Source organism: Gossypium raimondii, chromosome 3, assembly GCF_025698545.1.
Source record: "Gossypium raimondii isolate GPD5lz chromosome 3, ASM2569854v1, whole genome shotgun sequence".
Lineage (NCBI taxonomy): Eukaryota > Viridiplantae > Streptophyta > Magnoliopsida > Malvales > Malvaceae > Gossypium > Gossypium raimondii.
This window is the reverse complement of record NC_068567.1, coordinates 60,593,163-60,607,946: the sequence shown is the minus strand read 5'-3', so window position 1 is coordinate 60,607,946 and position 14,784 is coordinate 60,593,163. Positions and strand designations below refer to the sequence as shown.

At 31.5% G+C, this 14,784-nt stretch overlaps 2 protein-coding genes across 2 annotated transcripts; both read left to right on the top strand.

Annotated features, from left to right (window-relative positions):
* The first annotated feature begins 4,321 nt into the window (after positions 1 to 4,321).
* LOC105795212 (gallate 1-beta-glucosyltransferase 84A24-like) lies at positions 4,322 to 5,970 on the top strand. The gene has a single exon (XM_012624736.2). It carries the CDS (start codon positions 4,398 to 4,400, stop codon positions 5,877 to 5,879), a length of 1,482 nt encoding a protein of 493 aa, XP_012480190.2. The 5' UTR covers positions 4,322 to 4,397; the 3' UTR covers positions 5,880 to 5,970.
* A 4,329-nt stretch (positions 5,971 to 10,299) lies between these two features.
* LOC105795213 (gallate 1-beta-glucosyltransferase 84A24-like) lies at positions 10,300 to 11,960 on the top strand. The gene has a single exon (XM_012624737.2). The coding sequence runs from the start codon at positions 10,331 to 10,333 to the stop codon at positions 11,750 to 11,752; it is 1,422 nt and encodes a 473-aa protein (XP_012480191.1). The 5' UTR covers positions 10,300 to 10,330; the 3' UTR covers positions 11,753 to 11,960.
* The last annotated feature ends 2,824 nt before the right edge of the window (positions 11,961 to 14,784 follow it).

Genomic DNA, 14,784 nt, shown 5'->3' with positions numbered 1-14,784 from the left:
ATATATATATATTTCTTATACTTTATAATTTACTTGCATGTCCATATATCTATATTTTTATGAATTGGTATTTTCTTATTTATTTTTGCCTTTTAAAACTTTATAGTTTAGTATACGTATATATTATTATTATTATTATTTATTATTCGTTTTTTTTTTCATATTATTTTATTTATTATTCCATTATGCATATAAATACCATATTTCAAAAAAGGAAATTGTTCCAAAATAAGGCAATGTTTTGCGTTTGGAGATTCGAGAAAAACGTGCCCTAAGGTGCTGGGTGTCGATTTTTCTCGTTAAACCAAATGACTCAATATCCTTTTAAAAATTTTAAAATAAGGCAATGTTTTGCGTTTGGAAATTCGAGAAAGCGTGCCCTAAGGTGCTGGGTGTCGATTTTTCTCATTCAACCAAATAGCTAAATATCCTTTAAAAAAACTTTTCAAAAATAAGGCAATGTTTTGCGTTTGGGAATTCGAGAAACGTGCCCTAAGGTGCTGGGTTTCGATTTCACGTTTAACCAAATTGCCAAATATCCTCTTGAATTTTAATCTATGCTATTTGAGTTTTTTTTTTTTAGGATCGTATTTTAAATTTCTTTAAAGTTTTCAGTTTTTCGACACTAAAACATTAAATAATCAACTAGGTACCAATTTTGGGCGTATCGAGGGTGCTAATCCTTCCTCGAGCGTAACCGACTCCCGAACCCATTTTTCTGAATTTCATGGACCAAACTTGTTGTTTTAATAAAATCAAACCTTTTATTAAAAACAACAACTTTTCGAGGTGATCCAATCACACCTTATCAAAAAGGATTGGTGGCGACTCCCGTTTTTGTTTTCATTTTTCAAACCCAAGTCGACCCCGTTTTCATCCAAAAAAAATGGTGTCAACAACTTTGATTGATCGTTGATGGGCTGTGGACATGTGTTGACCGACCACACGACACTATTAGAATACATCATTTGTCTTTTTTATTGTTTTAATATTATATATTATATTGATTAAAAATGTAAAAAATAATATATAATGTATAAATAAAATTTATAATAATTTTTTATAAAATTCAAAAATATATAATTATAAATTTTAGAAATTCAAAATCATATATAAAATTGAAAAATATTATAAAAATTAAAACATGTATTTAAATTTCAAGTGATTGTAAAAAAACTTGAAATTTAAATACCTTTTAGAATTTAATAAAAATATTTTAAACTTTTTATTTTTGTACATTTTTAATAATTTTATTAATTTCAACTAATTTATTTTCAATTGTCTTATTTTTGTAATTTTATTTTTATAATCTTTTTATAATTTATATTTTTTTCTAGATTATTTATACATTTTCTAAATTTTTATATATTTATTTCCATTTTTATATTTTATAACGTGTATATACATTTAATAAAAGAACATATTTTTTTACATAAAGGCACCACATGGCGCTTTGTAATTGGCAATAAGATTTTTGTCAACGTCCGTCAAAAAATGGACTAAAGAAATATACGGATACATACTTTTGATACCACATTGGGAAATGATTGATACTTTAAAAATCAAATTGGGACAAAAAAAAATGTTTTAGATACCAAAATAAGAAAATTTGTATACTTCAAAGACCAAATCATGAGTTAAGCCAAAATATAACAATAAATATAGTTACTACATAATTGTGAATGTGCCATAATCTAGCACTTGCCAATGACAATAAGTAAAACTATAAATATCATCACAATCGTAAAAAATACATTTTTTTGTAGAAAAGACAGTACAAAGCGATTACATCAAACCCTCAAACTAAATCCACATGGAAGCATTGCAATAAGCTAACAATAAATTAACCATAGAGGATGGTGGCTCCACAAACCACTATAGAAGTGCGAGCCCAGTTACAATACCTTTTGCCATATGATCAGTCACTTCATTCAAAGATTTTGGAATGAGACGAACCCTTACTTTCCAATTCCTACTTAGAAGCTAATGTACTAAGCGTAACTCCACTAATCTACTATCGGCATGCCATCCAACTAAAAGCAACTCGATCAAGAGTGCATTATCACATTCCAATTCAATCTACTTGAACCCCTTGTCTCATGCTTTGCTCAAACCTTCCAAAATTGCTCGAGCTTCAATCTTAAAGATAGATTCTTTGCCAATCCTTATTGAATAGCCACCCAACCAATTTGCATTAGAGTCCCTAAACACACCCCCAATAGAAGCAGTAGTGTTACCTGAAGCCAAAGCCCCATCAGTATTAAGTTTAATCCAACCATTCTCTGGAGGAGTCCAATGCCCCAATGAGACCATAGGATTAAGGTTGTAAGATCTTTGAGAGTGACGTTGCAAAATTTCTTGCCCAAGTAAAACTTTTATTCAGAATATCATTTACACAATTATGATCATTAGAAAAAAAAAACAAAGAGATTGTTGTTCTTACAAAGCAACCAACATAGTATGAAAAAAAGAAATAAATGTTGGTCATCTATCTCCCGTGTAATGGTAGTGCGCCTCCAACCCTGATGAATTTAGATTTGCATCCCCTACACATGAGGAAGAACATTAATTTAGTAATTCAATAATTATTGAGTTAGTTTACATATGTGTATATATATATATACACAAGTTCGACACTTGATTCCCAATCAATGTGGGACTAATGCTTTTCATTTTCCTCAACATAATTCACAAGTAGCTTGCTTTGAGCATCAATTTCTCATTCATCACTCAACTATTTTGAGCATATGATATACCGTTGTAAAGATCTCATGGAGTTGAATATAATATCATAATTTTATGATTCAACTCTCCACCTTAACCAATCGAGAATATACCTTAAAGTTTCCAAAAATTACATTTTTTTCAGCAAAGAGTTCGCCAATCCACCTCCATACTACCACAACTTCATGTATTATGCGAGTTCCATAATAACCATTCATTATTAAGAGGCAATAATAAAAACGTAATTTGAGCATGAACCTGCACCGCACATCAACAAATTCTCAATCTCGAGTACCATACATAAGTGCCAGTGTTATTGCTAGTTCGCATCATATGCTAATGTTTAGAAAAATAGCACTGAGAAGGGACCACATAAGGAGCCAAAACATCAATGTATGATAGCAGAGTATTTAGTATGCATCGCATTCATATACTTCGTCTCTTTGTTAATAAGTGAAGTCCCAAAATGCCAATTTCTCTCACTTTTTATTCTTCTGATTTAACCCCGTCCCAGCACGTCATTCAGTACGTCATCGGCAAAATTTAAGATGTTACATGTATAATTGCATTAATAATTGTGTTAATTTATCGATTTTAAAAAGTTGAAATTATATCAAATTGGTAGATATAATTTTTATTTTGATAATTATATTTAAAATAAAATATGACATAAATTCAATTAATGATTTATAATATCTTAAAATAATTGAGATGGTAAATTTGTATAAGTATGAAAAGAAAAGCTACTAATAAATATATTATGAGTCAACCGGAAAAAATTGATAAAGTATTAAAATTATATATGAATTTTAATTTAATATATAATTAAATCACATATAAAATTTTGTTTGTTATTTAAATATGTATAAATGAAAATTTAATTAATTTTTATTGAATTATGAATCATGGTTTCATTACAACATCGTTTAATATAAGGGCTTATGTCAGGCGATTTCTTTGCTCCAAATCTATTTAAGTAAATCTAACTCTTGCAAAAATGAGAATTCTCACACAAATTCTCTAAGGCACCAAAGTATAGTAAAAACAAATTCGAGCAAAAGAGCAATGAAGAACAAAAAAAATTAAAGGAAAGTAATGCATATAAGACGTTTGAGCAAATACTCTCAATATATTTTTTAACTCTGAAAGAATGAAGTGATTACAAACGAAGGAAGAGACCTCTATTTATAATTTGAGCTCTCTCACATCCAATAGTACAAATTAGATTACATCAATGACCAAGATTGGTTTCCATCTACAATAAAAGAGTCTTGAAAGATTTAAATTCTTTATCTTTTAGAATTTACAATAATCATGCTAGTAAAATAGAATTTAGTGAAGTATTTCAATTCAACTAAAAATTCAAGTAGATGGGCCTTGAGTCTCTGACAAATGATTGGTAAGTCCTAACGGATGGAAATTATCACCAATAACATTAAAAGTTAATATTGAAATCAATATTTGAAATAAAAAAACAATATAATTAAAAGTTTGAAAGTTAAAAGGTGAAGTAATAAAAACGATCATTATGCCAAATAAATGCACTGCTTGGAATTTGATTTGTCGACAACACGGCATGTATTCCTCGGTTAGCATAAATCACTATATATACGCACACTGCCATTTCTCTCTTCAAGAGACAATCAAAATCTTCCTCTTTTTTAAAGTTTACAATGAGAACTGAGTCTCTGCTTCATGTCTTTCTTGTTTCATTTCCAGGCCAAGGCCATGTAAACCCTCTTCTTAGACTCGGCAAGCGCCTCGCTTCCAAGGGTTTGTTTGTCACACTATCTACACCCAAAGGCTTCGCCCAAAAGATGGCTGAAGCCAACAACATCACTGACGACCACCCTATCCCAGTGGGCGACGGCTTTCTCCAGTTCGGATCGTTCGAGGATGGCTGGGACGACGACGACCCCAGACGCGCACACCTCGACCAATACATGCACCAACTGGAGCTCGCAGGCAAACCAGCGATTTCAGCGATGATCGAGAGATACGCCGAGCAAAACCGCCCCGTTTCTTGCTTAATCAACAACCCTTTCATTCCTTGGGCATCTGATGTTGCTGAAAGTCTAGGCATCCCTTCTGCAATGCTTTGGGTGCAGTCTTGCGCGTGTTTCGCCGCCTATTACCATTACAATCATGGGTTAGTGACGTTTCCTACTGAAACTGATCCTGAAATTGATGTTCAGTTGCCGTCCATGCCGCTTCTCAAGCACGATGAAGTTCCTAGCTTTTTGCACCCTTCAACTCCTTTTGCTTACTTGAGGACGGCCATTCTTGGTCAACTTAAGAAACTTGATAAGCAATTTTGCGTATTGATGGACACTTTCCAAGAACTCGAGCCTGAAATGGTTGAATACATGTCCAAGTTTTGCCTTATAAAGACCGTTGGTCCATTGTTCAAGTACCCCGAAGTACCAAACAACACGATCCGTTGTGACATCATGAAACCTGATGACTGCATCGAGTGGCTCGACTCCAAACCGGCCGCGTCAGTGATATATATCTCGTTTGGTACTGTTGTTTACTTGAAACAAGAACAAGTGGATGAAATAGCTGAAGCGCTGTTAGCCACTGGTATCTCATACTTGTGGGTGATGAAACCACCGGCAAAGGAGTCTGGCCTTCCAATCCACACTTTGCCTGAAGGGTTCTTGGAGAAAGTGGGTGACAATGGCAAGGTCGTGCAATGGAGTCCACAAGATAAAGTGCTGATTCACCCTTCGGTTTCCTGCTTTGTGTCGCATTGCGGTTGGAACTCGACGATGGAGGCACTGTCATGTGGTGTGCCCATCGTTGCGTTCCCTCAATGGGGCGATCAAGTGACGAACGCTGTTTATTTGGTCGATGTGTTCAAGACCGGGGTGAGAATGGGCCGTGGAGAGGCAGAAAACAGGATAATTCCAAAGGAGGAGGTGGCGAAATGCTTTGTGGAAGCAACAGTGGGGCCGAAGGCAAAGGATTTGAAGCGCAACGCCTTGAAGTGGAAGGCTGCGGCGGAGGCAGTGATGGCAGGTGGCGGATCCTCTGATAGGAACATACAAGCCTTCATTAATGAGGTGAGAAGGAGATGCACAAGCACTGACAATGATGCAGCTACTATGAATTTTGTGAATAAGCACTCCCCGACAGAGGTAGAGATAGTTTAGCAGTGATATATGGATGTTTTGTAAGGTAATGTAATGATGATGGAAAATAATAGAAATAAATATAATTATGTAACTATAGCTTTTCCATTTACATATAAACATGTTAAGTTATTTGTAAGTAAATTGTATGAGTTTAACTCTGTTAGGATTTGGTTTGAAAAATTATTTATAGATAATTTAGTATTAGAGAATATTCCAAAATTTATAACAAAAAAAAACAATGATTTCTTTAAGGTAAAAATTAAAAATGATTTAAAATTATAAAATAAGAAAAGTGTTTGTTTATTTTTTATTTTTTAATTTTTAATTAAAGTTAAGTTTTTTTAATTAATTAAAGTTAAATTGGAGAAGATAGTAAATATCAATGCGTGTATAATAATGCTTTTACATTTTAAAGGTAAATAATGCGATACCATTTTATGGGTACTTAAAATTAAATATTTTAAAATCATCCTAACATAATTTATACCCTTTGCTAAATATATTAATTTATAAATGTGCCTAATATATATAATGATTTATATTTTTTTCATCCATATTTAAATCTTATTTCAAGTTTCTAAAATTTATATTTTTGCTAAATATATATTTTACTTCTTGGTTAAGAGTTTGATTCCGGTCTAGCTCTAAATTTAATCGAAAACTAACATGATTATAAAATATCGAAAGATTTTGGACGACAAATTAATACGTTGGGTAGTAATTTCAATATATGTTAATAATGACAAAAGTCATATTAACAAAGAAAGTCTCATGAACCAACAAGTGTTGGGTGCAAATAGTGAGGTACATTGGATACCCTCAAGGAGAGACATAGGTTCGAACCTAATGGAGATATAGTAGTAATCACGGTACTGAAAATGTTTGTTTTCTCACTTGCTTCTAGTGATGAAACTTCTTACCAAACCTAATGGAGATTTTACCGAAAATTTTATTTAAAAACAATATCAAACTTCTTATCACTCAATCCAATAAAAATCGGTTACCTATACAAATAAAATAAAATACAACTTCTAAAATTTTAAGTAAAAAGCATTACAAATCAAAATCAGATGAGTGAACCATCAATTTGTTCTGCATTTTTAATATTTTTAATTATGGTAAATTATCAAAATAGTGACTTTTGTTTACCTCATATTATATTTTAGTCACCTATGCTTGAAATATTGTTACATTTTAGTCACTTATGTTAATATGTTGTAACATTTTAGTCACTGAGCCGTTGACTGCCTTTAACGGTGTAACGATAAGCTGATGTGGCACGTTAAATCATCATTTTAAATAAAAATTTTAGGTTAAATTATACAATTGGTTCCCATATTTTTTCATTTTGAGCAATTTAATTTTTCCATTTATATGTTTTAAACTTTTTTTTCTTTATTTTTCATTCTCTTCTGCTTCTCCATTTGTTTACTTCATCTCTTTTAACGTAGTTTTTTTTTCATGTTTTTATTTGTTAAAATTAGTCCCTATACTTTTATTTTTGAACAATTTAATTTTTCTTTTTCCCCTTTAGTTTTAACAAATGAAAACATAGAAAAACTACATTAAAAGAGATGGAGAAAGACAGAGGAAGAAGCAGAAGAGAATGAAAAACAAAGGGAAAAAAAAGATAATTAAAACAACAAAAAAGAAAAAAATTAAATTGCTCAAAAAGAAAAAATATGGGGACCAATTGTATAATTTAACCTAAAATTTTTGTTTGAAATGATAATTTAACGTGCCACGCCAGATTACCGTTACACCATTAACGACAATTAACGGCTCCGTAACTAAAATGCTACAACACGTTAACGTAAGTTACTAAAACATAACATTTCAAACATAAGTGACTAAAATGTAATCTGGGATAAACAAAAGTGACTATTTTGATAGTTTACCCCTTTAATTATTTATCAACCACTCAAATATATTACCATAACCTACAAATTTTAATCAAATTTCCATAATTATCCCTTTTCTTAGAAATTTCATTTCTATCTCAAAGTCACATACATCTTATTTCTCAATAGAAAGATACAAATATTAAAGATTTAAATAAAGCCCAACCATAAGACTCTTTATGGCATATAACACCAAAATAATATCAAAACCTACAAAACCCAGACTACACCAAAAGGCATTGCAAACAAATAGTGCCCACATGCATGTAGAAAACCAACTCCTATAATGAAGACTTTAGGAGTTTACTTCAAACACCCAAATTACCTATAATTGTATAACATGAAGCACATCATCTTAAGTGAAAATTTGTTTAATAAAAAGAAAAAAAACAACAACATCAAACCTGAGAGGTTTGTTAAAAAGTTTCATCTTTCTATAGTAAGAAACACAATTTTAAGTGCAAAACATATAGGCCTTAATATATCTTTGTTAATCCTTGACAAAGGTAAAAAATTATGGACAGATTCTGTAATGTCAGATGATTTGGAACATTTTGCTTATAATTTTTTAATATTATTTTAATAGTATAAAAAATATTGAAGGGCCTACTTCTATATTTGGGAGCGCCGTAATGGGAAAATTGAAAAATCTTAGACCTTGAGGGGTCATGACCCCGTGGTCTCATAGCGGCTCCGCCACTATATATATGAGTAAAGTAAACAAACTTAAGTTTAAAGTAAAGGACATTATGCACTTAAACGAATTTAAATTTAAATGTATTCATTCGCTCGATAAGTAATCTAGCTCATAATTCATACCACATCACCATCTCAATGGCCTAATTTGTTATATGCTCCAATATGCTCACATCTTACGTAGAGAAACCTTAAGAATCTATTATCATACATACGTAACATAACAGATACATAAATACGTCTTAAGAAGCTAATTGAAGTTGATAATTGAGCTTATATTTGTCATTTTATCCCACCTGAAGAAGGGAACACACATACACATAGTATCCAGAAACATCAACTATGTATCCTTTGGGAGAAAAAATTGGTTTGCACCCAGTCATTCCCCACGTCTCTTCGTTAATAAGTGAAGTTTAAAATGCCAATTTTCTCTCTTTTCCATTCTATGGCTTTAAAGAAGTAGGTAAGTATATTAATCTCATATTAAGAAAAGTTTAATGCAACCTGTAGTTTTTTTTTTTTTTTTTTACGTATACCGCTTTTCTTCCTTTGTCCTAGAGGTGTTCATGGATCGAGCCCAACAAAAAAATTTAAGCTCGTTTGCTAGATCTGGGTTCGGCTCAAAAATGAGCCTAAAATTTTGTCTAAGCTCCGCCCGGATTAAAATGTTAAATTCAGGGCTCGAGGCACCCGTATTAATTTTTTTATATAAATTTTTTAAAAATATAATACATCAAAAATATTAAAAGTATTAAAATAAATATTTCCTAACAAATTAAAAACAAATTAAAAATATATATACTTAAATAACACTAAGATAATCGCAACTTAACAAGTAAATGCCTCTAAAATTGTAACAAAATTAACAATAAAACAAGACTTATAACAAAATAATAACAAAATAGTAGCTAACATAATAGTGAAATGGTAGCAAAATAGTGAGAAAAAAACAATAAGAAAATAACAACAAAACAGTAAATATATATATATTTTTTGCATATTCGGTCCAGGCCGGGCTTAGAGCCAAAAAAGCCTTACTCAAGGCCTGATTCATTTTCTAAATGAACCATATTTTTTTGCCCAAGCCTATTTTTTGGGTCTACATTTTTACTCAAACCCTTCCACTTTTCGGGTTGGCCTTCAAGCTAGGCCGGGTGGCTCGACCCATGGACATGTCTATTTGTCCCCTAAATTGGCTTATTTCAATCCCTAACATTATTAGATGTTCTCAGTTCAATCTTTAACTTTATCAAAAGCTTTCGGTTCAGTCCTTTGGACGTTCAAAAAAAAAGATGTTGTGATATCCAACCAATCATAAAATTATCTGTGGCCTACACTGATGCTGCAATGATGCCATCATCGAAAAAAAACCTAAAAAACCTTTAAAATTATAAAAATTTAAAAAATAAATAAATTATAAATATATATATATTTGTCATTGTTAGCGTATCATAGCCGACAGTAGTAATTAATGCTCTCATTGCAAGTGCTCTCCGAAAAGGTAAACGGCTGGCTATGAAATGTGCTTCATTCCCATGAGTGGGGATCGAAATAAATAAATATAATTGTTTAAAAAATTAAAAATATGCTAGAATTTTTTTAAAATGGTAAAAATAATAAAATTATTAAATGAACTATAAGAAATTATAAAAATATTAGAAATTTGAAAATTATTATAAAATTTATAAAAAAAATTAAGAAAATGTAAAAATGTAAAAATTACAAAAATATATAAATTTTAAAAAATATTAAAAATATTATATCTTGAAATAAATCATTATGTGTGTATATATATACACACACACTACCATTTCATTCCTCCATACATTGCTCAATAGATAATTGGCATCTTTCTCTTCTTTTAAGCGTAGAATGAGAACTGAGCCTCTGCTTCATGCGTTTCTTGTTTCATTTCCAGCCCAAGGCCATGTAAACCCTCTACTTAGACTCGGCAAGCGCCTTGCCTCCAAGGGTTTGCTTATCACACTATCTACCCCCAAAGTCTTCGGCAAACAGATGGCTAAAGCCAACAACATCACTGACGACCAGCTTATCCCTGTGGGCGATGGCTTTCTCCGATTTGAATCGTTCCAGGATGGTTGGGACGACGACGACCCGAGACGCGCACACCTCGACCAATACATGCACCAACTGGAGCTCGCAGGCAAACCAGCGATTTCAGCGATGATCAAGAGATACGCCGAGCAAAACCGTCCCGTTTCTTGCTTAATCAACAACCCTTACATTCCTTGGGCATCTGATGTTGCTGAAAGTCTCGGCATCCCTTCAGCAATGCTTTGGGTGCAGTCTTGCGCGTGTTTCGCCGCCTATTACCATTACAATCATGGGTTAGTGCCGTTTCCTACTGAAACTGATCCTGAAATTGATGTTCAGTTGCCGTCCATGCCACTTCTCAAGCACGATGAAGTTCCTAGCTATTTGCGCCCTTCAACTCCTTTTGCTTTCTTGAGGACCGCCATTCTTGGTCAATTTAAGAAACTTGATAAGCCATTTTGTGTATTAATAGACACTTTCCAGGAACTAGAACCTGAAATAGTTGAATACATGTCCAAATTTTGCCTTATAAAGACTGTTGGTCCATTGGTCAAATACCCGGAAGTACCAAACAGCACGATCCGTTGTGACATGATGAAACCCGACGACTGCATCGAGTGGCTCGACTCCAAACCGGCCTCCTCAGTGATATACATCTCGTTTGGTACCGTTGTTTACTTGAAACAAGAACAAGTGGATGAAATAGCTAAGGCGCTGTTAGCCACTGGTATCTCATTCTTGTGGGTAATGAAACCACCAGCAAAGGAGTTTGGCCTTCCATTCCACACTTTGCCTGAAGGGTTTTTGGAGAAAGTGGGTGACAATGGCAAGATCTTGCTATGGAGTCCGCAAGTGAAAGTGCTGACCCACCCTTCAATTTCCTGCTTCATGTCGCATTGCGGTTGGAACTCGGTGTTGGAGACGCTTTCATGTGGTGTGCCCATCATTGCGTTCCCTCAATGGGGCGATCAAGTGACAAATGCTGTTTACTTGGTCGATGTGTTCAAAACCGGCTTGAGAATGGGCCGTGGAAAGGGCAAAAAAGGGATAACTCCAAAAGAGGAGGTGGCAAAATGCTTTGTGGAAGCAACGTTAGGGCTGAAGGCAAAGGATTTGAAGAGCAACGCATTGAAGTGGAAACTAGCGGCGGAGGAAGCAATTGCAGACGGTGGTTCCTCTGACAGGAACATGCAAACTTTCATTGATGAGGTGAAAAACAGATGCAGAGCACAACAATGAATCACCTTGACGACATTGATGCTGATGCTATGAATTTTGTGAATAAGTACCTAATGCAGCAGCATCTACCGGGCTGCTAGTTACTTTAGCCGAACTTGAAGAGTTTGGGCACTGAAAGTCTAATGGGCCATAACATGAAAATCTTAATTCGAGATTTGTAATTGTCTTTCTCAATAATATTATATCCAAAGTTTAAATTTGCAGCTCCCATTAGAAGTACAATATATTTTTGAAACTTTATACTATTTTGTGACACGTAATGTAACAAACTAAATAAATGAAAAAAATAACTAAATACTAGTATGCATACATCTAAAAACAAATAACTGTTATTTAATTCTTTTAAAAGAGCTATTAAGGCTCCGTTTGTTTCACTGAAAATGGTTTTTGAAAAATAATTTCTGGAAAATAACTTACTTTCTTAGAAAAGCTAATATTTTCTGGTGTTTGGATGAATTTGTGTAAAATATTTTCTGGTGTTTGGCAGATCTCCTGAAAATATTTCATGAAAATTGTTTTCAATGAAACAAACGTACATTTGAGATTTTATTATTTTTCATTGTTTAATTGATTTTATTTCATAAAACTTATTTATATTTTAATTAATCATGTTTTAGTTTTAATTAATCTTAATTTACTTAATTAAGCTTAATTGTTAATTTAAATACATTAGAGAATATATATAAATTTATGTTTAATTAAGTTTAAAGTGGTAAATATTTATTTTAATATTATTTGGATGAGTAAGTTGACAAATATTTAATTTGATAAAAATTGAAGTAAGGACTAATTTGTAAAATTTTTAAAATTTCAATTTCTAAGGGTTTGAGTAGTGAAATTGAAACATTGATGTAGTGATTATGAAATATGAAAATTTGGAAAGTTGAGCATAAAATAGTAATGTTTGAAACTATAGGGGTTAAATTGTAAAGATTTCAAAACTTGAGTTTTGGACTAATTTACATTATTTGAGAATTTACAATTTTGAAAAATAGAATATGAAAGTTTAACTATTCAAAATCAAGGACTTAATTTTGGAAATTTTGACAATTTTAGTTGTAAGGACTAAATTATAAAATCTAGAAATTTTAAAAATGGACTATTTTACAAATCTGTACAAAACGAGGTTTAAGACTGAACTATAGAATAAGAAAATCTATTTTTGAGGAATTAAATTGTAGACTAGTAAAAATTTAGATTTCAGGGACTAAATCATAAAAAATATAAAATTAGAATATAAGGGGCTTTTTCTTCGACAGTGCCTCTATTGCTCTGAAAGCTTCCCCTTTTTATTTCTTCTATAGTGAAGACAGTGAACAGAGCTTTATCAGTTTAGAAAATGTCTTATGGGAAAAAATTGGTAAGACATTTTTCTTAAACAAAACCTTGATTTTACCCTCTTTTTTAAGAATGATTTCTTTGATAATTCATTTTCACCAAATAAACACCGTAAGTAAAGCAATGTGAATATTTAATTTTGAGTAACTTTATTATTACCTTCAGAAACACTGCTCAAAGCATAAATATTAATAGCCGAAATTAACTATTTATTGTGGATAAACAATTGTTTTTGCGAACATCAAATGGGACACATTATTATATATTTACACACATACACATACATGTTAATATATATGTACTCACGTGTGAAAATGGGAACATCGAAAATTAATTGGAGTATTGATTTGGAGAAAGATATTGGATTGGTTAATTCAAAAGTTAATATGGACTTAATTGAACTAACAACTTAACCAGTTAGACCACCAGTCTCAACTTTAGTTTTGACAGCGAAAATGTGGCAAACATTCCATTGCACCACAAGGAGTTATCAGTTATAACTAAACTATATATCCATACTATTATGATTTGTGATTGATCGAATTGGTTTTATTCATTAATCGAGTCTTGATTCAATTGTAAAATTACTAAAAGCCCATTCAATTTTTAATGCAACAAATATTATTTCGAGAATATTTATATATTTTTTATATTTTGATAAATCTATATAAATACATACATGTTATAAGAATAAGGGATTTAAACCTAAGACTTCATGATTTTTATAAGCTCGATTTTACCATTTAAATCTAATAAAGCTAGCATGGTATGCAGCTGAAAAAATGGTTAAAATATGTTATTAGTCCTTATACTTTGATAAATTTTGAGATTTAGTCTATGTACTTTAAAAGTTAAAAAGAATTCTAATTAAATCACTATTATCATTGATAGTTACCATAAAAATTTGTCAATTCAACATATATACCTCGTCACAATCACAAGAGAACAGTCTAATCAGCATATTAAATTGACAAATGCTAACAGAAAATATTTACATTTTTAATAATTGTACTGAGTTTTTTAAATAAATTTTTTTAAGTATAAGATTAAAATTAAAATTAAAATTTTATCAAACTACAATATATTTTTAACCCCCCACCCCCCAAAAAAAGGCTGCTATGGTTGGTCGGTCCACTTGTATTATTGTCGTTTGTTTATCATAGATGACTGAAGACCATAATATATGATGTTCCCATCCCTATATTCTTGTTTTCCTATTTTTTTTCTCAATTTTAATTAATTTAATTAATGCCCGATTAACCCGTAACACCAATTCAATAAAAAATTAAAATTAAAATATTATATATATTGTTACACTTAAATTTACATACAAACTATAAATTATAACTTGAATATAAAAATTATGTTTTTTTCTTATCCTCTCCAACATTTGAGCTAATTGATGATAGAAATTAATTTTTTTAAAAATGCCTGATCAAAATCCGAATAATAAACGTGATAAACGCGACTCAAATACAAACCACATTTAGGACGGGGAATATTTTGATCATCTTATATATATATATATTAAAAAAGGGAAAAGTTGTTGGGTGTTGGTGTGGAAGCATTAATCATCCCAAATATTGTAATGCATGTTATTATTCTTTTCAAAGAAAAAGCCAACAAGAAAGAATGTTTCAAGAAATGTATATTTAAATGAAGCTTGAAAGGGTAAGAATGAGTTTTTAGATACC

Coding starts and splice junctions, on each gene's coding strand:
- LOC105795212 (XM_012624736.2), top strand. CDS start 4,398: ATGAGAACTGAGTCTCTGCTTCATGTCTTTCTTGTTTCATTTCCAGGC.
- LOC105795213 (XM_012624737.2), top strand. CDS start 10,331: ATGAGAACTGAGCCTCTGCTTCATGCGTTTCTTGTTTCATTTCCAGCC.